Source organism: Manis javanica, chromosome 3 (genome assembly GCF_040802235.1).
Source record: "Manis javanica isolate MJ-LG chromosome 3, MJ_LKY, whole genome shotgun sequence".
Taxonomy (NCBI): Eukaryota; Metazoa; Chordata; class Mammalia; order Pholidota; family Manidae; genus Manis; species Manis javanica.
Genome location: NC_133158.1, coordinates 167,027,163 through 167,053,785, shown reverse-complemented (window position 1 = coordinate 167,053,785; position 26,623 = coordinate 167,027,163). Strand labels below are relative to the sequence as shown.

General features: G+C 48.5%; 1 protein-coding gene across 1 annotated transcript in view; it reads right to left on the bottom strand.

The window, feature by feature from the left end:
• Positions 1 to 26,006, bottom strand: part of EPHB1 (EPH receptor B1) — a 462,780-nt gene extending 436,774 nt beyond the window's left edge. The window contains exon 1 of the mRNA XM_073232346.1: positions 25,570 to 26,006. Within this exon, the coding sequence (XP_073088447.1) occupies positions 25,570 to 25,627 (58 nt within the window). The 5' untranslated portion in view covers positions 25,628 to 26,006. The remainder of the gene's footprint in view (positions 1 to 25,569) is intronic.
• Between the last annotated feature and the right edge of the window lie 617 nt (positions 26,007 to 26,623).

Below are 26,623 nucleotides of genomic sequence, written 5' to 3'. Positions count from 1 at the left end.
CAACTCCAACATGCTCCTAAACTGCTTCAGAAAAAAAGAAGAAAAAATCGATTCTATCTGTTCAGGAAGCAATTCTGGGGAATCTGGGAGACAGGAGATGAACCAGGTGCAGGATGTGGTGTCTGGCTCTATCGCTTCCCTTTTGCAGTCACTTAATTTTGCTGAGTCTCAATTCCCAACCTCCCCTTTCAAAAAATCTGTACTGATAAATACGGTAAAATACTAACAATCATTGGATCTGGGTAGTGGGCTTTGAATGCTCATTACACTGTGACTTTTCTGTACTTTCAGAAATATTCATAATAAATTGGGAAAAAAACAAAATGTCCCCAGGTCAAAACTGATATATGACCCCATCAACAAAAAGTCCATGGCATCAAAATAGCTGAATAAAAATAGCTACATCAAACAGCTGCACCAGCCCCTCACAGTGTTGTGAGGATATAAATTGATACAGCCTTTTTGGAGGGTAACTGGCAACATCCATCAAATGCTTAGATAGACCATACTTTGAAAAAACTTTACTTTGGTAAAATATTAGCAATCACACAGGGAACTTGCAAGAATGAAACAGAGGACCCCAAAATGCCTTTTATCCTGACTGACCAATTTTTAAGATTTTGTGACATTTGCCTTTACATTCCCTTTCTACACATATACGCACAGTATAATTGGACATAGTATATAACATACACATTTTTGTGCTGTATATGCCTTTATTATAGTACACACACACATTTCGTCATTAGCTTGTTTCCCTCCAGGGACCCTCTGAGGGCAGGGAGCACAGGGCAAGAGACCAGGGATATCCTCTTACCAGACTACAATGCAGGCATCAAATTTGGAAAATTTAACATCTTTATAATACTTTGATGTAATGAGACCCTCTCCCTTAATGTTGGGAGCTGTCAATTGTCATTTGTCTAAATACTGTCCTTTAAAACAATATTTCTTCACGTAAAGGATCTAGAAGAGGATCAGGTGTCGTATTTACTCACCATGTCTTCTTAGTCTTTTTAATCTGGAATGTTTCCTTTCAAAATAATGCTCAAAAATAGGTTTGTTAAATAATTTAAAGAGGTCACTTCCTTGATGAAGAAACTTCACAGTCTGAGACTCTCGGTCAAGGTAGATGGGAATTCAGTCATTACAAGGCAGGGCCTGCCATTCTGCATTTCCAAAGAGCTCTCGGGGAAGCCCACACCCTGAGGCAGACTGAGTGGTGAGACCAAAACCTGGTCCAGACCACGACAAGAGGCATCATCCCCCAGGTGAGCCCTGTTAGCAATGGCACTGGGCCCAGGACTCAGTTCCCAAGAGTGATCCTGAGTCTTCCCTCACAACAACACCTCCTGGGCTTTCTGGAGCCAGGAGGTCCAAGACAGAGGGGCACACATCATGGAAACGGGCTCAGGGGCAGGCTCCCCATCTACATGATTAGGCCTGAAGCAGGGCAAGCCTGGCTGGAAGGGAATCCTATGACCCTGCCTCTTCTATTTTCTTCAAAAGGTACCCCCTCCTTCAGGGAGCCACCTGGTTACCCTAGCCTACTCCAATCTCTACAGCTTCTGACATCTTACAGCCCAAACTGTCTGCCCGTATCACTGAGCATTCATCAACTAAAGCTGCCATTCTGGGTACTTCTTTTCCTTTCCAGGTACTTCTCTTTCCTTTTCCATCACCATGCATCTGCTTCTGCTATTTCTCTCATGATATGCACCCCACCGTTCTCCACCCTCACATGTTTCAAGGCCCAGTTTGCCCCTAGCTTCCCCTAGAAACAGTTCCTTTCAATGGTGGTTTCTTGTCTGAACCATCATCAGACCTCTCTACCAAACCCCAGGTCCGTCAGTCTTGTCTCCACAGTAGATCTTCAGGTTTTCCTATGCTGCTATTGCTTCTGTGTGATATGAATCTCCGGTTTATGCCATGGTAGCCCCAGCCATCAGCTCTCCCTGAGTGACCTGTGCAGTGTGATAGGGGCCCAGTTCATCCATCACCCCGCCCCCCGCCGTCCACCCACATTTACCCAGTGCCTACTCTTTAAACCCAGCCCTGGCTGCATTCACAGGGCCCCTCGGGCCGCCTGCCCTGCCCGGAGCCGGAGGTGAGACAGCCACAGCTGCATCTTTGCTCATGGGCACAGGAGGAGGAGCTTCTGAGCACACTGATTCTTGATGACACCCCGGCAGGCCTCTGCATTCTTGTCACATGTCACCACCCCCATGATTACTGTGATTACTGATCATCATCAGACAAATAACAGCAAACATGGCTGAAGCACCTACATTAACAGCGGTGTTGAAAAGCTTATGGAATCCTGAGTCTGTCATCTGAAGTTCAGAGAGAACCAAAGTCATTCGCCATGGCTTGAACACAGCACAAACCAGAAAGGGTGGGAAACCCCTCAGGAGTCAGAGCAGCCGGAAGAAAGGTGATGAGCAGCATGGGGCACCTGGAACCCTACTGAATGGGCCCAGCTCTCTCTGAGAGTCCAGGCTGAGCCTGGGGTGCTTCCCTGGGCAGGCTCAGACCACCCCTCATAGCACATCCTGTGAAGAGGAATCACACCTTTCTCCATAAAAAGAAAAGTCCAAACCAAAGGATACCTATAATAAGAACATGCTGGAGAAGCAGGATCTTGGGGATTTCTACCCAATTTCTGCTGCCACCACCATGGTTCCCCTGAGACGCTGGGCAGCACTGGGGGCACAGGCCCTCCTTCATACCCAGGTGTATGGCAGAGACAGGTTGGAACTTAGGGATGACACATGGGCAATAAACACAGTAACACAGACCTGGATCACCTGAAATGTGGTTTCCTACAGAGGCTCACTCTCCAAGGTCCTGGCCGCTGTCCGGGGAAGGACTTCTTATCTGATAACTGACAACAACCATCCTTGCTGAGAAGATCGTGGCCCATCCCAACCCCACCTCCACGAGTAAGACCCAGCAGGTACCAACCTACAGTCTTCTCGGGATAACAAAGCAACCCAGTCAGGCAGTAGTGGGTGTGGGGCTTCTCTGTTACCTCCAAACAACCATCCAAGTTGAAAACACACCCAGAACAGACAACCCAACAAGAAAATTGGACAAAAGATATAAACATTCATTTCATTAAAGAATATATGGGTGGGATCATGGGAAGATGGCGGCGTGAGTAGTTCAGAGGAAATCTCCTCCCCAAAACATATATATTTATGAAAATACAATAAATACAACTATTCCTAAAAGAGACACCAGTGGATGCAGTACAACAGCCAGGATACATCTACATCTGTGAGAACTCAACATCACACGAAGGGGGTAAGATACAAGCCGCGGCCAGGTGGGACCCAAACAGCCCCTGACCACAGAACTCAGCAGGAAGAAAGGAGTCGGAATGGGGAGGGAGTGAAAAGCCCAGGACTGCTAAACAACGAGCTCTAAAAACCGCACCAGGAGCGCAGACACAAGGTGCACAGAGTGCTGGATATTAGAGAAATGGAAAAGCAAAACCTGTGGGCAGGTCCCCACAACTGGTGACCCTGAGAAAAAAGAAAAGCAAGTGCTTTCTGCAAGTCTTAAAGAGACAGGGACCCCATAGTTGAATGAAGTCGTCCTGGCACACTCAGCCAGCAGCTGGGAATCCCAGGGAACCTTAGGCGCCCTAAACCACAGGGAGGCAGCACAGCTCTGAAGCCCCTCATGGCACTCACTAAGCAGTCTGCCAGTCATTCCTCCAACTGGCACGGACCCCAATACACCGGCCCAGTAGCAGAAGAGTGGCAGCGTGCACCAGGGGTGGAGGCACCGGAAGGGACTGACAGCAGAATGAGTGCACCTACAGCGCCAGACGGGACCAGGAGAGGCTTGTGCAAACCCGCAGCGGCGGTGAACGAACAGCCCAGGTGCGGCTAGTGTGCACCGGTGGCAGTGAAGCCAGAGGAGCCCAGTGGAGGACGATGAGGGAGAGCTCCGTGCGCACCTGCAGCGGAGCCAGAGGGAGCAGGCGCACTCCCAGCAGCCGACCGGAATCCCAGCCCAACGCACAGCAGCCCAGGCAAGACCCAAAGGCCGCTGCTGGCACACAGCTGCCCAACAGGGGTGCCGCTATCATGGAAGAGCGCACCTAGCATGTCTGCTACTCCTCGCAGGGCTCCGCGCTGCTCTGACGGAGACCCCACAGGCAGCAGCTTAGGGGACTAACCCGGTGGCTGCTCCAGGAGTGCGGGTAACCGTCACAGGCAGCGGAGAAGGGCAAGGCATCCAGCAAGCAGGAAAGGACTTTCTTCTCCCAGCTAACACACCCACAACCTGCCTACGGCCACCACTATCACCATGAAAAGGCAAAAAAATTTCGTCCAGTCCAAGATAGTTCAGACAACACCTGAGAGAGGATCTGCAGAGACAGACCTAACCAGTCTCCTTGAAAAAGAATTCAAAATAAAAATCATAAACATGCTGACAGAGCTGCAGAGAAATATGCAAGAGCAATGGGATGAAGTCCGGAAGAATATTACAGAAGTGAAACAAACTCTGGAAGGATTTATAAGCAGAATGGATAAGATGCAAGAGGCTATTGATGGAATAGAAACCAGAGAACAGGAATGCATAGAAGCTGACACAGAGAGAGATAAAAGGATCTCCAGGAATGAAACAATATTAAGAGAACTGTGTGACCAATCCAAAAGGAACAATATCCACATTATAGGGGTACCAGAAGAAGAAGAGAGAGAAAAAGGGATAGAAAGTGTCTTTGGAGAAATAATTGCTGAGAACTTCCCGAAACTGGGTGAGCAAAATAGTTGCTCAGACTACAGAGGCACACAGAACTCCCGAGAGATGGGACCCAAAGAGGACAACACCAAGACATATAATAATTAAAATGGTGAAGATCAAGGACAAGGACAGAGTATTAAAGGCAGCCAGAGAGAGAAAAAAGGTCACCTACAAAGGAAAACCCATCAGGCTATCATCAGACTTCTCGACAGAAACCTTACAGGCCAGAAGAGAATGGCATGATATATTTAATGCAATGAAACAGAAGGGCCTTGAACCAAGGATACTGTATCCAGCACGATTATCATTTAAATATGATGGAGGGATTAAACAATTCCCAGACAAGCAAAAGTTGAGGGAATTTGCCTCCCACAAACCACCCGTACAGGGCATCTTACAGGGACTGCTCTAGATGGGAGCACTCCTAAAAAAAGCACAGAACAAAACACCCAACATATGAAGAATGGAGGAGGAGGAATAAGAAGGGAGATAAATAATCATCAGAATGTGTTTATAATAGCTCAAAAGCGAGTTAAGTTAGACAGTAAGGTAATAAACAAGCTAACCTTGAACCTTTGGTAAACACAAATCTAAAGCCTGCAATGGCAATAAGTACATATCTTTCAATAATCACCCTAAATGTAAATGGACTGAATGCACCAATCAAAAGACACAGAGTAATAGAATGGATAAAAAAGCAAGACACATCTATATGCTGCTTACAAAAGACTCACCTCAAACCCAAAGACATGCACAGATTAAAAAGTCAAGGGATGGAAAAAGATATTTAATGCAAACAACAGAGAGAAAAAAGCAGGTGTTGCAATACCAGTATCAGACAAAATAGATTTCAAAATAAAGAAAGTAACAAGAGATAAAGAAAGACATTACATAATGATAAAGGGCTCAGTCCAACAAGAGGATATAACCATTATAAACATACATGCAGCCAATACAGGAGCACCAATATATGTGAAACAAATACTAACAGAATTAAAGGAGGAAATAGACTGCAATGCATTCATTTTGGGAGACTTTAACACACCACTCACTCCAAAGGACAGATCCACCAGACAGAAAATAAGTAAGGACACAGAGGCACTGAACAACACACTAGAACACATGAACCTAATAGACATCTACAGAACTCTACATCCAAAAGCAACAGGATATACATTCTTTTCAAGTGCACATGGAACATTCTCCAAAAGAGACCACATACTAGGCCACAAAAAGAGCCTCAGTAAATTCCAAAAGACTGAAATCCTACCAACCAACTTTTCAGACCACAAAGGTATAAAACTAGAAATAAATTGTACAAAGAAAGCAAAAAGGCTCACAAACACATGGAGGCTTAACAACATGCTCCTAAATAATCAATGGATCAATGACCAAATAAAAATGGAGATCCAGCAATATATGGAAACAAATGACAACAACAACATAAAGCCCCAACTTCTGTGGGACACAGCAAAAGCAGTCTTAAGAGGAAAGTATATAGCAATTCAGGCATATTTAAAGAAGGAAGTACAATCCCAAATGAATACTCTAATGTCACAATTATCGAAATTGGAAAAAGAAGAACAAATGAGGCCCAAGGTCAGCAGACGGAGGAACATAATAAAGACCAGAGAAGAAATAAATAAAATTGAGAAGAATAAAACAATAGAAAAAATCAATGAAACCAAGAGCTGGTTCTTCAACAAAAAAAACAAAATAGATAAGCCTCTAGCCAGACTTATTAAGAGAAAAAGAGAGTCAACACACATATCAATGGAATCAGAAAAGAGAAAGAAAAAATCACGACAGACCCCCACAGAAATACAAAGAATTATTAGAGAATACTATGAAAACCTACATGCTAACAAGCTGTAAAACCTAGGAGAAATGGACAACTTCCTAGAAAAATACAACCTTCCAAGACTGACCCAGAAAGAAACAGAAAATCTAAACAGACCAATTACCAGCAACGAAATTGAAGCAGTAATCAAAAAACTACCCAAGAACAAAACCCTTGGGCCAGATGGATTTACCTCAGAATTTTATCAGACATACAGTGAAGACATAATACCCATTCTCCTTAAAGTTTTCCAAAAAATAGAAGAGGAGGGAATACTCCCAAACTCATTCTATGAAACCAACATCACCCTAATACCAGAAACAGGCAAAGACCCCACCACAAAAGAAAATTACAGACCAATATCCCTGATGAACGTAGATGCAAAAATACTCAACAAAATATTAGCAAACCGTATTCAAAAATACATCAAGAGGATCATATACCATGACCAAGTGGGATTCATCCCAGGGATGCAAGGATGGTACAACATTCGAAAATCCATCAACATCATCCACCACATCAACAAAAAGAAGGACAAAAAACACATGATCATCTCCATAGATGCGGAAAAAGCATTCGACAAAATTCAACATCCATTCATGATAAAAACTCTCAACAAAATGGGCACAGAGGGCAAGTACCTCAACATAATAAAGGCCATATATGATAAGCCCCACAGCTAACATCATACTGAACCATGAGAGGCTGAAAGCTTTTCCTCTGAGATCGAGAACAAGACAGGGATGACCACTCTCCCCACTGTTTTTCAACATAGTACTGGAGATCCTAGTCACAACAATCAGACAACAATGAAATACAAGGAATCCAGATTGGTAAAGAAGAAGTCAAACTGTCACTATTTGCAGATGACATGATATTGTACATAAAAAACCCTAAAGACTTCACTGCAGAACTACTAGAACGAATATTGGAATTCAGCAAAGTTGCAGGATACAAAATTAACACACAGAAATCTGTAGCTTTCCTATACATTAACAATGAACTAATAGAAAGAGAGATCAGGAAAACAATTTCATTCACAATAGCATCAAAAAGAATAAAATACCTAGGAATAAACCTAACCAAGGAAGTGAAAGACCTATACCCTGAAAACTATAAGACACTCTTAAAAGAAATTAAAGAGGTCACTAACAAATGGAAACTCATCCCATGCTCATGGCTAGGAAGAATTAATATCGTCAAAATGGCCATCCTGCCCAAAGCAATATACAGATTCGATACAACCCCTATCAAATTACCAACAGCATTCTTCAATGAACTGGAACAAATAATTCAAAAATTCATATGGAACCGCCAAAGACCCCAAACAGCCAAAGCAATCCTGAGAAGGAAGAATAAAGTGGGGGGAATCTTGCTCCTCAACTTCAAGCTCTACTACAAAGTCACAGTAATCAAGACAATTTGGTACTGGCACAAGAACAGAGCCACAGACCAATGGAACAGAATAGAGACTCCAAACAGTAACCTAAACATATATGGTCAACTAATATTCGATAAAGGGGCCATGGACATACAATGGGGAAATGACAGTCTCTTCAACAGATGGGGTGCTGGCAAAACTGGACAGCTACATGTAAGAGAATGAAACTGGATCACTGTCTAACCCCATACACGAAAGTAAATTCAAAATGGATCAAAGACTTGAATGTAAGTCATGAAACCATAAAACTCTTAGAAAAAAACATAGGCAAAAATCTCTTAGACATAAACATGAGTGACCTCTTCTTGAACATATCTCCCCAGTCAAGGGAAACAAAAGCAAAAATGAACAAATGGGACTATATCAAGCTGAAAAGCTTCTGTACAGCAAAGGACACCATGAATAGAACAAAAAGGTATCCTACAGTATGGGAGAATATATTCATAAATGACAGATCCGATAAAGGATTGACATCTAAAACATATAAAGAGCTCACACACCTCAACAAACAAAAAGCAAACAATCCAATTAAAAAATGGTCAGAGGAGCTGAATAGACAGTTCTCTAAAGAAGAAATCCAGATGGCCAACAGGCACATGAAAAGATGCTCCACATCACTAATCATCAGAGAAATGCAAATTAAAACCACAATGATATATCACCTCACACCAGTAAGGATCGCCATCATCGAAAAGAAAGAACAACAAATGTTGGCAAGGTTGTGGAGAAAGGGGAATCCTCTTACACTGCTGGTGGGAATGTAAATTAGTTCAACCATTGTGGAAAGCAGTATGGAGGTTCCTCAGAATGCTCAAAATAGAAATACCTTTTGACCCAGGAATTCCACTCCTAGGAATTTACCCTAAGAATGCAGCACTCTAATTTGAAAAAGACAGATGCACCCCTATGTTTATCGCTGCACTATTTACAATAGCCAAGATATGGAAGCAACCCTAATGTCCATAGGTAGATGAATGGATAAAGAAGATGTGGTACATATACACAATGGAATATAACTCAGCCATAAGAAAAAAACAGATCCTACCATTCGCAACAACATGGGTGGAGCTAGAGGGTATTATGCTCAGTGAAATAAGCCAGGCAGAGAAAGACAAGTACCAAAGGATTTCACCCATATGTGGAGTATAAGAACAAAGGAAAACTGAAGAAACAAAACAGCAGCAGAATCACAGGGCCTAAGAATGGACTAACAGTTACCAAAGGGAAAGGGACTGGGGAGAATGGGTGGGAAGGGAGGGATAAGGGCAGGGAAAAAGAAAGAGGGCATTATGATTAGCATGTATAGTGTGTGGGGGGCACGGGGAGGGCTGTGCAACACAGAGAAGATAAGCAGTGATTTTACAGCATCTTACTACACAGATGGACAGTGACTGTGAAGGGGTATGTGGGGGGGACTTGGTGAAGGGGGGAGCCTAGTAAACATAATGTTCTTCATGTAATTGTAGATTAATGATACCAAAATAAATAAATAAATAATAAATAAAAGAATATATGAATTCAGTGCATGACTAGGAAGCACATGAAAAGCACACCATTCCTCATTAGAGAGACACAAATGAAAACCACGAGATACCATCATATACCCACAAGATTTGTTAAAATTAAAAAGATTGACAATACCAACTATTGGTGAGGATGGGCAGCAGTTAGGATTCTCATACACTGCTGGTGGGATTGCAAGGAGGTACAGCCCCTTCAGAAAACACACTGGTAGTCTCTTATGAAGTTAAACTTACACTTAGCATATTATCCCATGATTCCACTCTTAGGTGTTCAACCAAGAGAAGTAAAAACCTATTTTTCATTCTGTGTCCACACAAAGACATGCACTCAGATCTTCACAGTAGCTTTATTCATAAAATCCCAACTACTAGAAACTAGAAGGAAATGTCCATCAAGTATTGAATGGATAGACCAAAATGGTGTATCTATGCAATGGAATACCATTCAACAATAAAAAAGGAAGGCACCACTGACACACGCAACAACACAGATGAACCCCAAATGCATTATGCTAAGTGAATGAAGCCAAACAGAAAATGACTGCTTACACTACGATTCCACTTACATGAAATTCTAGAAAAGACCATCAGAAATGAGCTCTGTGGCTGGTGGAGGCCAGGAGTGGAGGGAGAGAGTGGCAGGGCAGAATGCGAGTGTGACGAAAGTGCTCTGCACCATGTCTGCAGGCTGGCTGCCTGGCTCCATTCACTTGGCAGGTTTCATGGACTTCTACACTTAAAATTGGTGAATTTTATTGCATGTAAATTATGCCTCAAGAAAGTTTATTTAGTTAAAAAAAGAGACCTAGACTCATTTTCAGTGAACTAAGGGCTACCATTGAGTAAGCAAAGGCTGGCAAAGCCACACTTGTAAAATGCTGAAATACTTCCACATCTGTTGGCAAATCACCACTGCCCAAGGCTTCTGGTTACTCCTGTGCCCCAGGACCCAACAGCTAAAGGCTAACACTGGCCAGCAGGGGACCTCCTGAAGCAGCCAATGTGGACATCTTTTCCCACTGGTGGGTGCCACACTGGGAAAAGTTACATGGAAAAATGGACAGCCTGAAGCCACACTGACTGAGCTGAGGGCTGGCTAATGCCCTGCCAGGCTTACTTACAGATCACGTTCTCTGAGCAGGGCTAAAAACTGATGCTTGGGGAAACGATTCTTGATCTTAGATGTTTCAGTGGTTTGTGGCCCTTCAGAGGGCCTCGGTATATAAACAGATGTACACTATACCTGCGGTGTTAACATTTCACCGGGTATGAGGTGGTCAGGAAAGAAATGTCTAAAAGGGGTCCTTACGGGGCAAGAACAAGAGTAAGGTTGAGAAACTAGTTTAGATGCAGAACTCCATGATGGAGCCGTGACAGCCCAGGACCAGCCTCTAGGCCCAAGTGGGATTCCCACCTGACAGGCTATGTGGTGAGGCCTGGTCACCAGCACAGTTAGGTGGCATAGTATGGCGGGCACGGTCAGGTGGGGGGACTTGTGGAGAAGGCAGCGGCCACCTGGGATCCTTCCTTACAGGACACTCGTTCATGGGAAGCCAGCCTTTATATCAACTCAACTCAGCAAACTCATGGAGGCCAGGGGCCAGCACCCAGTGAAGCCCAGGCTATCAAGAGGCCAAAAACAGGATTCTCCCTGAGGCCTACAGGAAGACAAACAGGAATCCAGAGACTCCACTCCTTTCCTCTCCCACATCTTAGCTTTGTGGAGCCCTTGATGGCAGAACTCAAGCCACACCTTTGAGGTTTTCTGCTGTAGTTGAGCAATGCAGACACCTTACCGATAAGAAATTCTATGCTGTCGCTGAGTTCCTGCTTTTGTCAAGCTCAGGAGAACCACTGCCTCCTTGGGAACGGCTTGTTTTGTGCACTTACACATTATGACAAAACTATAATTGTTCCTTCAGTCTTTTCCAGATATTTAATAACAACATGAAGTGGAAGTTGCAAAGGTCAGCCCCATCGTAGAATGAGCTTTGTTCTTATTATCCTTTCCTGAAGAGCGCCTTCCATTTGCCAGGCTGTTCCCTGCCAGTGAGCCCTGGTGGCGGAGCCCCAGTGCTGTCACAAAGGCAGGCCTACCTACTCAGGGCAGAATACTCATCTGCTAAATGGTCTGGTACTGCTGTCTACCTGCATCATAAACACACACCCAAGTGTACACACAAACACACACACAGCCGGGCTTTCCGTCTCTCCTCACACGCTCTCCAGGGCTATGCCCCCAAGGATGGGAAGAATATCAACTGCCAGGACTAGAGAAACTCTGTGATACAAGTATTCAGCATGTGCCCTTGGACAATTACTTTCTCTTGTTAGGGGAGATGTGACATTTCTTAGGATCTCAGACGAATAGAGTTGTCTATCTAGGTTCAAAAAAAGAAAAACTCTTTAAATTTATTTTGAAAGCTCAGACTGTTGGCAGACGGGAGTCACTCGTTTCAGGACACAGAAAGTGGGAGTGGAGTGAAGACTAGGTGGCAGCCATGCCTGAGCTCCCCTCTTGCCTCTGCCTGCCCCGCCTCGGGGCTCTCATTTTGCCTCTCAGAGCCTCAGCTGCCAGGTCTACGAAATGGACTAATTCACCGCCTGTCTGGAGAAAGGCCTCTCCTCCAATGCTGAGTTCTGTGATCTCTTTCTGAAGACATGTATCAGAGGACAGTTATCATGAACCAATAGATTTGGAGCATTTCAGTGCAAGGGTCGCTTAGGAATCTGCATGCTCAGATAAGGTAAGCAGGAACCACACTGTCATTCAGAACCAGTGAGATGTTGTGAGTAAGCGTGTTGGCAGGGCTTGGTTTGGTAACTCAGGCACCATAAAAGAGGGCCATGTAGCCCTGGCAGTCTGTGTCAGAGAGCAGCTCTGTACCTAATCCTGAGGGTATGATAGTTGCTAAGGAACCATTGAGATGCAAATGAATTGGCAAATACTTAGCAGCAAGATATCAGGAAAGGGTGGTGAGGGGATGCTTTGAACAAGTTAGTCAGGTGAGTGAAAGGAAAATTACTTTCTTCTGATTAGAAAAAGAAAACCATAGGTTTTCATGCCGAGCAGCAGCATTGTGCTACTGTGTAAAAAAAAAAAACTGTTCTTTTTCTCCTTGGCTGGGAAAGTAGAGGAAAGTTGGATCCGAGAGCAGGGAACTTGGAAGGGCAAATGGAGTCTTCCTCTGATGAACTCTAAGCAGATTTTAGATACTCTCTCTCAAAAGAGAAAGACATCTAAAGTACGAAGGAAGAAGTCTGCAAAGTACGTTGAAGACCTGCCATATTTTTACAAGTCTCAAAACCTAGACAAAAGTACACAGAAAGCTGAATAAATATTCAACTGATGCAAAATGGAAATTCCAGGGGAGACTAAGCCATGACCGATAATGGCGATAAAGGAGAAAAATGAGCCATCACATTGTACCTACAAGTCTGCGTCTCCTTCATTCTTGCTTTCCACTGGGTATCCGATTTAAATGCAATGGGTAGGTTAAGATGTTCTGATATCTAGGCTGAGCCCAAAGAGTCACAGTAAGAAGTATGGCCCCTCAATCATCATCTTTTCATCTAGCCCCAAATATGAACCCTCCTCCTTCAGATGGGGGTGGAGATACCCCAGTCTTAAAATCACTTTACCTTTAGCCAAACACCCCTGCTGTCTGCCTGTTCGCCACTCTTGAGTTCACTCATGCTGCTCAGGAATACAGAGAACACCCTCAGCAAGAAAGAAACCTGCCCAGCCATTTCCAGCTCCCCCTCCCTGGGTTGTTGTTTTCTTTCTATCACCTTCAGTTTTCCAGGCATTTTTAGCCTATTTTTCCCCTATTTTTAGCCATGACCATCCCAGACACAGCCCCCTCGTCCTGTCCCCCAGAGTCCACGTTCTTCCCTTCACTGCACACACCAGCTCTCCATTGTGTTCCCTGATTCAGTTATGCAGCCAGGGTGAATGGGCTTGGCATACTGTCGCCTGCCCTGCACCCACTCCTGGTGCTTCTGGTAACAGTGCCTTGAGACTTTCGTGGGGGGCCAGCCCTCCCCCATCTCAGGTCAGGTGGCTCAGGGGGATCTGGGCTGCCCTGTCCCTCTAGCGGAAGGGATGGGTAGGTGTATGCCCCAAGCCTGGCCGATGCATGCATTCCATTATTCTGGTGACAGAGACTGATTCACGGAGAGGCTTAGTTAGGATTCAAAGCAGGCCAAGGAGACAAAAATTCCAGGGCTTTTGCTAGGGCCATTGGGAGTGAGATTTATCTTTCTGTGGAAGTTTCCAGCAGCTGTGAGTCTGAACTGCCAACGGCCACATGACCACCTCATGGGAGAGCCTGCCTGAGGATGAGGTCAACGTAAATGACTCTGGCTGATTATCCTCCACTGCCCCACCAGATCCATTCTCTGCCTTTCGTTATCCTCTTCCAAGCCTCAGAAGACTGGCCTCCCTGAACTAGGTTTCCAGCCCTCTGCCTTCTTGCTGAGTTCATCCAGTGGGCGTCCTGGGAGAAAGTCTAAGAGCCCGGGTTCAGGGAATATGATGCCCCTCCCAGACCCCCTAGACGTGGCTTGGGCAGCAGCCGCTTTTCCCTGCCTATATCTACAGCTTCTTTCGGGGAGCCCTCTCCCATGCTACAGCCCTGCCAAGTCCTGACAGTGCCATTCCCTCCCACTCAGGAGTCACGGCTTCCCACCAGGGCCAGCCCCTGGCTGCTTCCCCATCTTTATGGGTCCCTTTAATCCTGTTCATTCCTCTGTAAAGAGTGCCTTCATTAAACTCTACCCGATTAACCAATTTCTGCTCGGACCTTGGCTGACAGACATAGAGCTAAGGAATGAAAGAAAAGGGAGACTGAGTCCTGAGACAGCACTGGTGTCCCAGATACAATCATAACCTAAGCTCTAAGCTACCTAGTTACTAGTACCAGTAATCATCCCCTACTCTTTGCTTTCCTCCAGCATGAGTTGAACATCAGTCTCTACAACCAAAGATATGGCGAATAACAGAGGTAAAGCCCTGACCGGGGGCTCTGAATGCCGACCTTCATGAGACAGAGAGTGGGCATGAGTATCAGTCTTCCTCTCTCACTCCTACCCACTCCCATCTCTACCTGCCAAATGTTTGCCTATCCTCCAGAGAGTCTCACCGTGTCTCCATTCCTGTTTCTCTGGCACATATGCACACACACTCCTTCCTCAAATCATTCTCATTTGAAGTCTGACCCTTTCATTTGGTTTCTCCAAGCAGCTGAAGTAACTATCACACCACATATATCAGCTTCCATCGTATGTCCTGTTACAGCTTGTAGTTTGCATGGCTCTGTCTCCCCCACCAGTCTGTAAATCTGTGAGCTCCTTGAAGGAAAGGCTGTCTTCTTTACCTTCATGTTTTCAGTTTCAAATATAGTGTTTCCTGTGTGGATGCTCAATAAATGTGTTCTGTATGAGTATTCATGAAACTGGTGGCTCCTAAGCAATGCTGTCAGTTCTGTCTCTCTGCTCTCACTCCCCATTTGCCTCTTGTAGAATTTGGGCTCTCGAGTCTAGGAGTGGCTTAGCCCCACTTGGATACCCTAGAATGGCGCTGTATCATCTCACAAGGCAGCCTATTCCATCTTGGTTCAGCTTGGCTGGAAAGAATTTCATAATCGAGCCAAACCTATCACCCATGCAAAGTAAAGCTAGGTCAGCTTGGAAGACCACTATTCACATACTCAGAGAGAGGCCTTCCCTTCCCCATCCTCTCCCCTCATTTTACGGTGCTCCAGCCTGCACCCATCACACTCAATTTCATCACCCTGTGCTCTTTCTTGAATTTATGATCTATAATATTTGTCTTCTTAATGACTGCCCACCACCTCCACCTCAACTAAGATGCTCCCAAGGGCTGGAAAATAAAATTATCTGTTTATGTACCTGGCACATAGTAGGAGGTTAATAAATATTTGTTAGATGTTGAATGAATAAGATACCATATGTCCCTCCTCCCCAGTTTCCTCCTTAGTCCTCTCCAAACCATTTTTCTTCTACTATTTATCCTAGGATATTTCAGTTATCAATTGTTATATAAAGACCAACTCAGAATTTAATAGTTTTAAATGATGACATTTGTTTTGTTCATGAATCTGTAATTTGGACAGGACTCAGTGAGGAAAACCTGTCTCTTTCCACTTAGAGTCAGCAGGGATGGCTGGAAGGATGTTGGCTGCAACCATTTAAAGACTCACTCTATCAGATGTCTGGCATTTGATGCTGGGACCTGAGATGGGGCTGTGGCTAGAACATCTACACATGTCACTTGGGTTTCCTCACTGTTTGGTGGCTGGGTCATAAAGGCAAGCATCCCAGGAGTCAGAGGGCCCGGTAGAAGTTGTAAAGTCTACTATGCTCACACCTCCAAAGTTACACAGACTTACTTCTGCTATATTCTAATCCTTAAAGTGAATCAGAAGACCAGCCCTATTTAAGGGGAGAGGAATTAGGCTTTATATTTTAACAAGAAAAGTATCCAAAAATTTGTAGACATATTTTAAGCTGCCACATAGGATGATGTGATTTCATGTTTTTAAGTGCCCTGTTGATCTTTTCTTTTTATTCATTAATATAATACACACTAACTGACACTACCTATTTGTCCCACGCTGGGGATATCACAACTATTAAGATATAGAGCCCCACATTTTAGGGGTTCACATTGCTTTGGGGTATCCAGAGAAACCTATTGACCAGTATGGAATGTGTTCCCTCCCACAGAAGGCAGCAGAGGCAACTGTTGTGGGACCAGCAGGCCACCCTGTCCAGCCTGGGGCTGGGAGGAAGGCTTCCAGGAGAAGGTGACCACTGTGGTAAATTCTAAAGAATAAGTTAGACTTTGCCAAGAAAAGATCAGCGAGAACTACAGCAAAGGCAGAGCAAGCAGGCACAGATCCAGAGGCATGTGACAGCAGAAGGTTCATTTGGGTCTCTGCACAGATGGGGCAAAAGAGAAGAGGATGCCCAGGGTGTGTGTACCTGTGTAGTGTGTGCGCATCTGTGCTGGTGCGGAGCAGGGAAAGGAGGAGCAGCAGGAGGTGCTGCTGGGTGGGAGGAGGGGAGGAAAGGAGGACCCAGACTGTGAAGGGTCTTGCATCAGTCCTGAATGTGCTGGACGAGACTCACACATGTAGTGGTCAGGGTAACACAGGCACCAGGGTATGGTCTGACACCCACAGTATGGTCTGTACAAGGTCCAACACAGGCCCCTGGGCACTTGCCTGAAACTCAGTGGATTTTCTGATGATACTGAGACCCTCTTCCTTGCCCCGAAGCGTATTGCCCTGTGCTCCACCACCCAGACCACTGGGATGCATTGTCAAAGGGGCTGAGAGCATCTCTGGGTGGGCTTCCCTTTTACCCCTCTCTACTAAGGCTCCTCCCCTAATCCCTCCTCACTTCAAACTCACCAGCCAATTCCAGCACCAGCATCAATGAGAAAGCCAAGGGCAAAGGTCCTACCTTGATATGCTGGAAAAATAGTAAGAGGAAAACAACAGAACAATTAACTGCAGGGCCCAGCTGCCTCTTAGAGATAAGGCGTTTTCTCTGCTGCCCCTGTCAATGAAGCGGCTTGCAATTATTCCCAGCTCTCCTGTTCATTCCTTTCCACAGTCACAGCCCGAAGGGGGACCGGTCATTGGCCACTGAAACTAGGGTTTCTCTCCTCTCCATCTTCCCACAGGTCCTTCTATGCTAAATCTCAGTGTCCTCCTCTGACTTCACGGTGTCTGTACCTGGACAGGTGGGTGGAGCAACACAGCCCCATGCAGAGGAGGGTCCACAAGGCAGAAGCCAGGGAGGTCCCCAAAGGTGAACACCCACAGTTGGCCCTTCCTCTGGAAGGTGGGCCTATGGAAGGAGCTCCAGGGGGGCCACAGTGACCATGCTCCCCCCACACGCCCTCACCACCAAAAGCCAGGCACAGGTTCCACACTGCAACCATCTAAGAAAGACAGCTTATCACAAAGGAGAGCCAAAGGACAGGCAGCAGAAAGAAGACCAATAACGACCACAGTGGGGGTCTGACTCAGGAGGGCACACAACAAAGGCAACATGCAGGCAGGCAAGAAAATGCAAACAAAGAAAAAGGTTTTCTCCCAGCTGCAGACACAGGTGGGGCAATTGCAGGGTGGGAAAGGAGAGCCTGGCCACAGGGATATGAGCACTGAGACCCGCAGCTGAAATGCCCAGTACCTTTGATAACACCTGGCAGGACATTAAATAAACAACTGATGCTTAATAATTGCTCCCTGCTTTAGTTCATGAATAAACAATGTTAAATGGAAAAGGTGCTGAACTGGGAGGCAGAAGCCTGGGGAGTTGCCCAATTCATCAAAACTCCAGTTTGAATCTTAGCTCCTGCATCAGTAACAACCTCTCAAAGCCTCAGCTTCCTCACCTGTCAAATGGTAGAATGAATAGTATTCAAGGGTGTGGGATCAATATATATATACAGGGACCTGCACATGGCAAATGCTCAGTGGGTGGATGGGAGCTTAGTTTAGTCCTGATTGTAGCTCTGCCAGGCTACAGGATTTCTGGAGTCTCTTCCCTCCCCTAAACCATTCTCCAGTTCTGCTCCCAACATGATGGGGCCATGGGAATGAGTCGGACCCCTTTTCTGCTCCCTGGAGCTTAAGCAGCCCCAGAAGCAGTCCCAGGGACCTCAGGAGCTAGTGCTAGGCTACAGCTTGGGGTCACTGCTCCCCTCACCTGGCCCCTCCCCTGCCAGCCGCCTGCGTCTGCCCATTTCTCTGCTCATTATCACCTCTACTGGGGGATGGAGAGGCAGAGCAAGGAGGTTAAATTCAAATCAGTCATTTTGTCACTTGCTGCCAGGAGGTAGGAGGGGAGAGAGGAGAGACACAGGGCCTCAGGTGCAATCTGCGGGCAGAAATGAGTCCTGCTAATTCTCAGGAAATTTCCTGCACACTTCCTCGGTGGCCCAGTACTGCTACAGACAAGTCTGGGGCGACCTTCTGCAGCAGCAGAGCAGCCTCTTTGAGCATTTGCTAATGGTGGTGTCTGCTGCTGATGGGATTTCACCTGAGCTGGAGGAACATCTCTTCTGGTGACAGAGGGGGAAGCAGGGCCTGCTTCTTCCTCACCTTTTCCCCCTTCAGTAAATGGACTGTTCTAAAGCCCCAGTCATCAGCAGAGTCATTACAGTGTGGTGAAGGGCCCCCAGATGATCAGCTTGGGGTACTCTCCTGAGTAACACTCCATGCTGCCTGGGGAGGGAGGGAGCAGGTGAAGAAGGTTTCCTAGGCTGTGAAAATGAAACCTTCTCATTCACTAAGCGAGAGACAAACTTACCAGCTAGGTGCCCTGAGTGGCACCTGACAGATGGTTCTACACAGGCCCATGAGTGCAGCTGATGCTGCCTACACCACTACGCAGGCCTGGGCCTGCTGCTGGTCAGTGGGAGGGCCCTAAGCAGAGTCTCCCTTGTGAAGGGCACTAGGCTAAGCCCTCCTTGACACCAACCAGGCTCACCCTCACTCATCCCCAATGATCAAAAATGGGGTGCCATGCTGCCCCTGCAGAACCTCCTCTTAGCATATGAGGATCCACCCACAATTAGTTGTGGGGTCACCACATCCCAGATTGTACTTTATCTGTAATTATCAAGCCTTCTACTTCGACTACTGCTTCTACTCCCTGACACCCTGCTACCCTTTCCACCATAATGACCCATCCTTAGTCTGAGTCAACAATGGGTAAACTGAGGCAGAGGGAGGGAGGGAGCTGCTTGTGCATCCACGTCTTAGGGCATCAGCAAAGAAGAACTAACCCCACCATCCTCCAGGCCTCCCTGGAAAGTGGGAAGTATGTTCTCATCTCTCTAACTCCTCAGGGACTGATCAAGAAAAGCCAAGGAGGTGGGTGGCTCAGACATCATTAGTTTTCAGGGGTCTTTGATGGAGCAGGTGGCCCCGACCACTTAAGGCCCCCTCTCTAAGCACAAACACTCTGACCTGAAGTCCCTGACTATAGCTACAATTGAAATGGAATCCACGGAAGGAGCTGAGGAATTGCTCATGCAAACTTTTGCTTTTAAATATGAAATTTCTCCCAGGGCATTACTTTATTACTGTAGTAATTTCCTTAGAAAGGCAGACATCCAATGCACTGTTTCTCCACCACCTTTGGAGACATGGAAATCTGATAGCAATATTCAGGTTGCTAAAGTGGCTAGCACAGAAGGGAGCTCTTCCAAGGAATACAGACTCCTGGAATCCAGGTGCAAGGATGTGCTTCAGACGGTCAGGTGGGAACAGGTAAGGGTCCTGTGTGGCCCCTTCACTGTCCCCAGGATGTACAGATTGCCCTGGCCCATCTCCTTTGAGAACACTTATCCTATTATTTCTTCCCTGAGAGAGCTAGTCAGAGCTAGAAGAGGAGCAAAGATGCTCCCAGTCCTTCTAAAGATCTTTCCTACCAGAAGCCATGCTGTGGTGCAGGTCCCCTGCCCTGTCCTTGTGTGTGCAGTGTGAGAGTAAGGGTGGGAGGTAAGAAGAAGGGGCAAAAGGGAGTTACAGAGAAACTGGTGCTCAAGCTGAAGCACTGAGATGATCTGAACATTTGGTCATCTCTTCTCCCAGCACCACAGAAACATGGAGTCTCAGTAATCAGTAAAGTAGCCGAAGCCCAGCAGCTCAATCAGCACCAGAATTCTTCCCATCTGCACATTCAGCTATCTGACCCTTTCTTCGTGCGAAGCCCACAGAAGTGGTGTAGTAAGCAAAAGAGGTTAGTAAGCAAAACAGACTCTAGGACCTGACTGCCTGGGCTCAAATGCACAGGCCACTTACTAGCCGTGTGACCTTATTAAATTACTTAACTATTTTGTATCTCAGTCTTCTCATCTGGACAGTGGAAGAGGAGGGTTGATGACATCCCCTACCTGATAGGGTTATCACAAAGATTAAGTGAATTAACTTATGCAAAGCCCCTGGAACAACATCTTCTATTAACTGTTAGCTATTACCAATAGTTCCCAAATATACTGGTGCCAGGCTGCTGCATCTGAATCACTGGGGCCCTTTGTTAATAATGCAGATGCCCAGGCCACTCTGACTCAGAAAGTGCAAAGGGGAAAAAGACTTGTCCAGGATTTCTGACTGCAGCCTAGTTTAAAGCCATTATCCTGGGCAGTATTTCTAGGAAGCACCTACATCAGGATCTTCTGGGAGATCAGAATGCAGATTTTCAGGGTCTATCCAGACCTGCTGAACTTGTGGGGCTAGAGCTCAGGAGTCTATAGCAAATTGCCCAGGTGCCAAGAGGCTTCCTGAAGCCTGAGAACCACACTGTCTGAGATGATACTCCCCTCTTTGGGCTTTCAAAATTTCTTCCATTCTGCCTACCCTTGAAAATGCCATGCTTCTGAATCTTGGCATTACTAAGAGCTCTTAGGGAATAGCTGTAGACAATTGTTTCAGTTTCATAATATGAACATGTCTTTGACTTCACAGCATCTTTTTTTAAACTAGTTACAGGTATATCCTCATAACCCACTGTGCTGGGCATCATGACCCACTGTACAGAGAAAGAAGCTGTTCTTATAGACAGAGTGATTTTCCCAAGGAATAAGAGTTAGGAGATGAAAAAGCAGGTGGAGTGCTCTGGCTTCACGGGCCAGCCATCTGTCCCCACCCCGCATGGACTCCAGCCTCATCACCATGGCCAGACCTCATTCCTGACCCAGCAAATGTCTTCCACTGCCCTGAGTTCATGAAATTCGGTCAACCAACTAGAGAATTGGTAGTTTCTGGTAAATTGAGGCAAGGGGTGGGAGAGGAATCCACACAGTAGATACAAATAAAGGAGTCATGGTGACGTCATGCATTCTCTGCACCACCCTCCTTCTTTGGTCCCATTTGCTTTAAAAAAGGTCACTTCTTCATGGGTAAAATTGTTTTTAAATGCTATATCATGCCTCTGCCTGCTGGGCTTTCCCCAAAACACATCTTGGTAATTAGGACCCATCTTTGTGAGGGGCCAGGGTAGGGGCTCTGAGAGGTCAGGTCTGCACAGATCAACAAACGGAAGGAGATCCTCTCTTGAGGATCCAACAAAGGGAGAGGATCCTCTGTGACCCAGCAGGCCTTCCCCAAGCTTCCGGGCATCACTAGCTACTGGCAGTTCTGCTCTACCAACCCCGAAGGTTTGGGCTGGGGCCGTGTCTGACCTCTGCAGTTATTTACTCTGCCAAGACTTTTCTCAAGCAATTGTCAAGAGCTGCGTTACCTACCTCACCAGCATTCCACTCACCAGCTTGAGGGGGTCTTCCACAAGCACTGAGTAATAGCTACCTTCACAATGCACAGAAAATAAAATCAGCTAATGGATAGATCGAATTTTCCCAAATTTACTTTTCTCTCCTAGACATTTTTTTAAATCTCTGGCGCCTGCTACTGCTTATAGCCTCATGCACGCTCTTGAATACTCAGAACAGATGTACACAGAGCAAACAAATATTAACAGAAAATGCAGAAACAGCCAATCACTGCCTGGCGAGGTGGCCTGTTGTAGACACATGGGCTGAGGTTGGGGGGTTTTCACCATAAACCTGTAATAGAGACTTAACTATATACAATGGAATTCAGTGCCCTTGAATTTCAAGGTGGTGTATGCCACAAAAGGGCACAATAACTCAGTGTATAGTCATGCACCAGCAATTCCTACTGAGAACTCACTGTTTATTAATCCCTGAGAAATCTACCACCAAATCAAACACATGTGCACTTTCGATGGTGGCAAGCTCTGGACTTCACTCTACACCACACCAAAGAACCTGGAGTGAAGTCCTGAGCTTGCCATATCAAGATCTCCTGGGCGTGCTCTGGTCACCCACTGTCCCAACACTGAGGCCACATGCAGAAAGGTCATTCATGGACCATGGGGGTGAAGCTGGGAAGATGCAGTGAGTTGTCCTTCCAGATCGCTGCCTCCGGGAAGGGCCAAAGTGCCTAGCCCAGGGATACTCCACTCTGAGGGAGGGGTGACTGCTGCCATCCCAACATGTCCCTACTGCTGCAGAAACACCTAGAAGACCCCAGGTATTCAGACCCTGTCCTGAAGGCCACAGGTCAAAGGGCAGCTCAGCGAATGTAGGTGGTTACCGTCCCTCCATACACCAGCAGCCCCTTTTCTACAAGCTCTCAGACCCAGCAGGAAAAGACATGGGCTTGAAGAGGCGGTCGTTTGTCTGGACCCTGAGGAAGGGGGCCTGGTTCTGCGTGCAGAAGGCCGCGTCCCAGCCCGCCCTGCTCCCCTCTGAAAATAGATTAAAAAGCCCCAGAGAGCCTTTTCCCTGCAGTGCCATCCTCTCCCCATAGAGCAGAGCCACTGGCTGGAAATGGCCAAGGGCAAACAGAGGAGGGAAGAGGTGCTCTATTTAGTGTGGATTTCCCTCACCCCAGGTTTCCCGACCCCTTTCTTCCTTCCTCCCACCCAGGCAGAGGTCTCATAAGGCCCTGCCTGCCTCTGTCCTGTGGTCGCTGCTCTCCCTTTGTCCCTGTTCTGGTCTGCCTGTGTACCTGCCTGGTCTCAGTGCCACCTGCCCTCGGGAAGGAGGCCACACTGAAATTCCACCAGAGATCCCCACAGGAAAGAAGACAGACAGACACACAAGTGGCCAAATCAGCAGGGAGAGACGCCCCCTGGCCACAGATGAGTTTGGGAGGGATCTGCTGTCTGCATGGGCAGCTCATTGATCCTTTTCTGATAATTATTCCTCACTCATCGCAAAACGAATGACGCTGGCTCCAGCCCAGCCAGGCAGGAGAGAAGGCGGCTCCGTGTGTGGAGGGTGGAAAATGAGCCTGCCTTGTTCATTCGAGGAGAGACAGGAGTGAATGGTGTGTACTATCCCTGAGCACTGAGCAGGGACCGTGGTGCTGCTTTAATATTCTGCTGAATGTGGTGTTTCTTTTAACCCTTGCTGGGGAGATTTTCAGTCCTGAGAGTCGCTTGCTTTTACCAAGCTACTGGTAAAGTTTCTTGGCTGCGTTGGACAGAAGGGCCGCAGATCTCCCAACGTGGGTCGCCCCCAGACGACCTGCGTGTACGCAGGCCTGGAAGCCGGCACAACGGTAGGCACACCCCCTCCCTCGGGCATCTTCAGCCTTGAAGACTGTGTGAGCTAGTCAAGATGGGGTACAGGGAGGAAACCGCACGCATCCAGACGCCTGGTGTGTCCCCACACATTTGCTCCCAAACAATTTCGCTTGCATTTATAGGCTCCTTCATCCATGGAGACCCAATACCGAGGCTAGGCTCCCGAAGTGGGGACCTCTCTGCTCTCCGAGGCCCCGCCCGGTACCCACCGGCGGGCGCGGAGAGCGGCGGGCAGGACGCGCGGTCCCACAGCTCAAAGTCCAGTGTGGCCTCGCCGGTTGCAAAAGATCGCTCACCCAGGTTGTCCTGACCAGTTTGCAAGCGCACGGCGCCTCGCTTGTCCTATTTCAACTGCTCCCGCACTGGACCCTCAGTAAAGTCAAACCCAACCATCTCGGCTCGGGGTGCTGACCGCGCTCCACATTGTACAGTCCCTGCGCGTTCCAAAAAGCAACCCCCTCCGCACAAAGACCAGCAGCGAGAAAGGGCACCGTAAAGCGGGGGCAGACAAAAAACCACCTTTATAAAAGCAAGCGAGAGCTTTCTAGGTATTAATCACCTCATCCCTGCGCCGCCACCAGAACGCACGCGGGATATGGTGTCTTCACTAACAAGGTGAGGACATCGGCCCCGCCTCAGAGCCCCGAATGTCCCCGCTTCCTTTGGAAAAAGGACAGCGCTATCCAGAAGGGCCCGCAGCGCTGAAAAACGGTGGGGGGTTTGTGGAGGGGAGTGTAGAAGGTGTCCTCTGAGCAACCTGTAGCAGTTTAGTGAGAACTGCGTCAGCCCGGCAGGGCGGTTCAGCGTGGACCGCGGCGCGGGCGCCAGGAGCTGCGTCCCCGTAGCGCGACCCAGGGGAGTGGGAGAGCGCTCCGGGCTGCCGCGGCGCATCACCCCCAAGAGTTGCTTCCATCCCGGCAACTCCACTCCGCTCTAGGGCCGGGTTGCAAGGACTGGGGGCGGGGAAGAGGGCGGGAGGCGGGGAGCGGGGCAGGGATTTCCCACAGGGATTCGCGGGCGCCGCGGAGCGGGGGGCTCCCCGCCGCGCCAGGCGCCGTGCCCGCGGGGTGCGCTTGCCCGGCCGCCGCCGGAGGCACAGCCAAGGCTGTAGCTGGGACAGCGTTGCTGCCCGTCGGCTCCCGGCCGCCAAGGCTCCCTTCCCGGGGCGAAGGGGTGTTTGGGCGAGTTTCAGCAGGACCGACCACCCATCCCACCCTCTTTCCCAGGCTCAGGAGCCGACAAAGGTGTCCGCCTCCCCTCCGTGGCCCGTTAAAGATGCAGCCCCCCAGGTCCCAGCACCGCCAGCGGTGCCCGAGGGTACTCAGTGAACTCAGCTCCTCTCCTTCGGCGGCCACTCGCAGGGTACCAGGGCGGAGCTGCTGCGCCCCTCGCGGGAGCCTGCTCGCCGAGCCCACAGTCCTGAGCAGGTGGGGCCCGAGCTGAGGAACAGGAGCGGCGGCGCGCGGCCACCTGAACGTATCCGTGCCGGGACACGGAGTGCACAGAAGCCCGCGCCCCAGGGACCGGGGGCCGGAGGACACTTCCTCCCCAACGCCCAGCTCCGTCCGGCAGTAAGAAATTGCACCGCAATGCAGCGGGCTCCGCACTCTCCCAAGTCCAGGCTGCGGGAGACCCGGGCTGCCAGAGAGCGCCGCCAACCAGCCGCGGGCGCCGGGAGCCAGCCGGGGGCGCGCCGGTGGGTGCCGCCCCAGTCCCGCGCTCGGCAGCGGCCGGGGCTCCCCAACAGCCTCGCCTGGGGTCGCAGGCTTCGGGCTACGTGAGGCAGCAGGAGCAGCCCCGGGGATACAGCCGCCAGCCGCCAACCTGCGCCGCGGAGGGTACGTTACCTTCCATCGCGGCCACTGCGGATGCCAGAAGGAGCAGCAGCAAGCAATCCCGGGCCATCGCCGGCCGGCGGCCCCCAGGCCGATCCCGAGCCGAGGCGGCCGCGCGGGGAGGGCGCCGCGTCCCGGGGCGCCGCTGCACTCCCCGCCGGTGGTTTCTCCGTATCCTTTCGCGCTCTAGCTGGGACCGGACTCCCCCGAGCGCGGCGTGGGCGTGGGCGGGAGTGTGCGCGCGTGGGGCGGTGCGGGCGCGCGTGGGTGTGGGTGTGCATGTGTGTGTGTGTGTTTATGGGAGAGGTGGGTGTGTGCGTGCGTGTGTGTGTGTGAGAGACAGGAGGGCGAGGGAGTGCGAGCTGGGGAGAGCGCGCGAGTGCGTGTGCGTCCTGGTGTCACATTGCGAGCTACCGAGCAGCCTACGAGAGGACGGAGCCGGCCACACTGACGCGGGAGGGAGCGGGATCCCCCACCATCAACTCTCTCCCCACCCCTAACACCTCTTGTCCAATCAAGGAATCAAACCTGCAAAATTCCCCCGTCCAATCAGGCGCGAGCACCTCCTCACACTGGCATTGTTAGTTTAAGAAAAACTTTTGCTTGCAAGGCTGTGCGGGAGGGCTGAGAGGGCGCTAGGAGGGGGCCGGGCTCCCTCTCGCGGTGCTCTCGGAGAACCGCACCCGCCTGCCCAGCTCCATCACGCTCTGGAGCTAGGAGGCCTGGGTAATTACCCTTACAGCCCAACAGGACTGGGTAGGCTTTAAATAATCAAATTTGTCTTCTTTCATCTTCTCAGCGAGACTTACTTTGATTACCCTATTTAGTGCAACCCCCATTACACACCCTATCCTTCCCACCCTTGGCACTCACCTTCTAACACAGTGTGGTTTCTATTAATCAATTTTCTTTATTGTGGGTCTCCCCTTATTAGAATGGTGTCTGCATTCTTGGGATTCGTGGGTTTTTTCCACTACTGAATACCCAGTGCCTAGAACAGCACCTGGCAGATGAAGGTGATGGCATATATCCGATGAATGAATGAATGAGGCTCGGAGAATCTGTG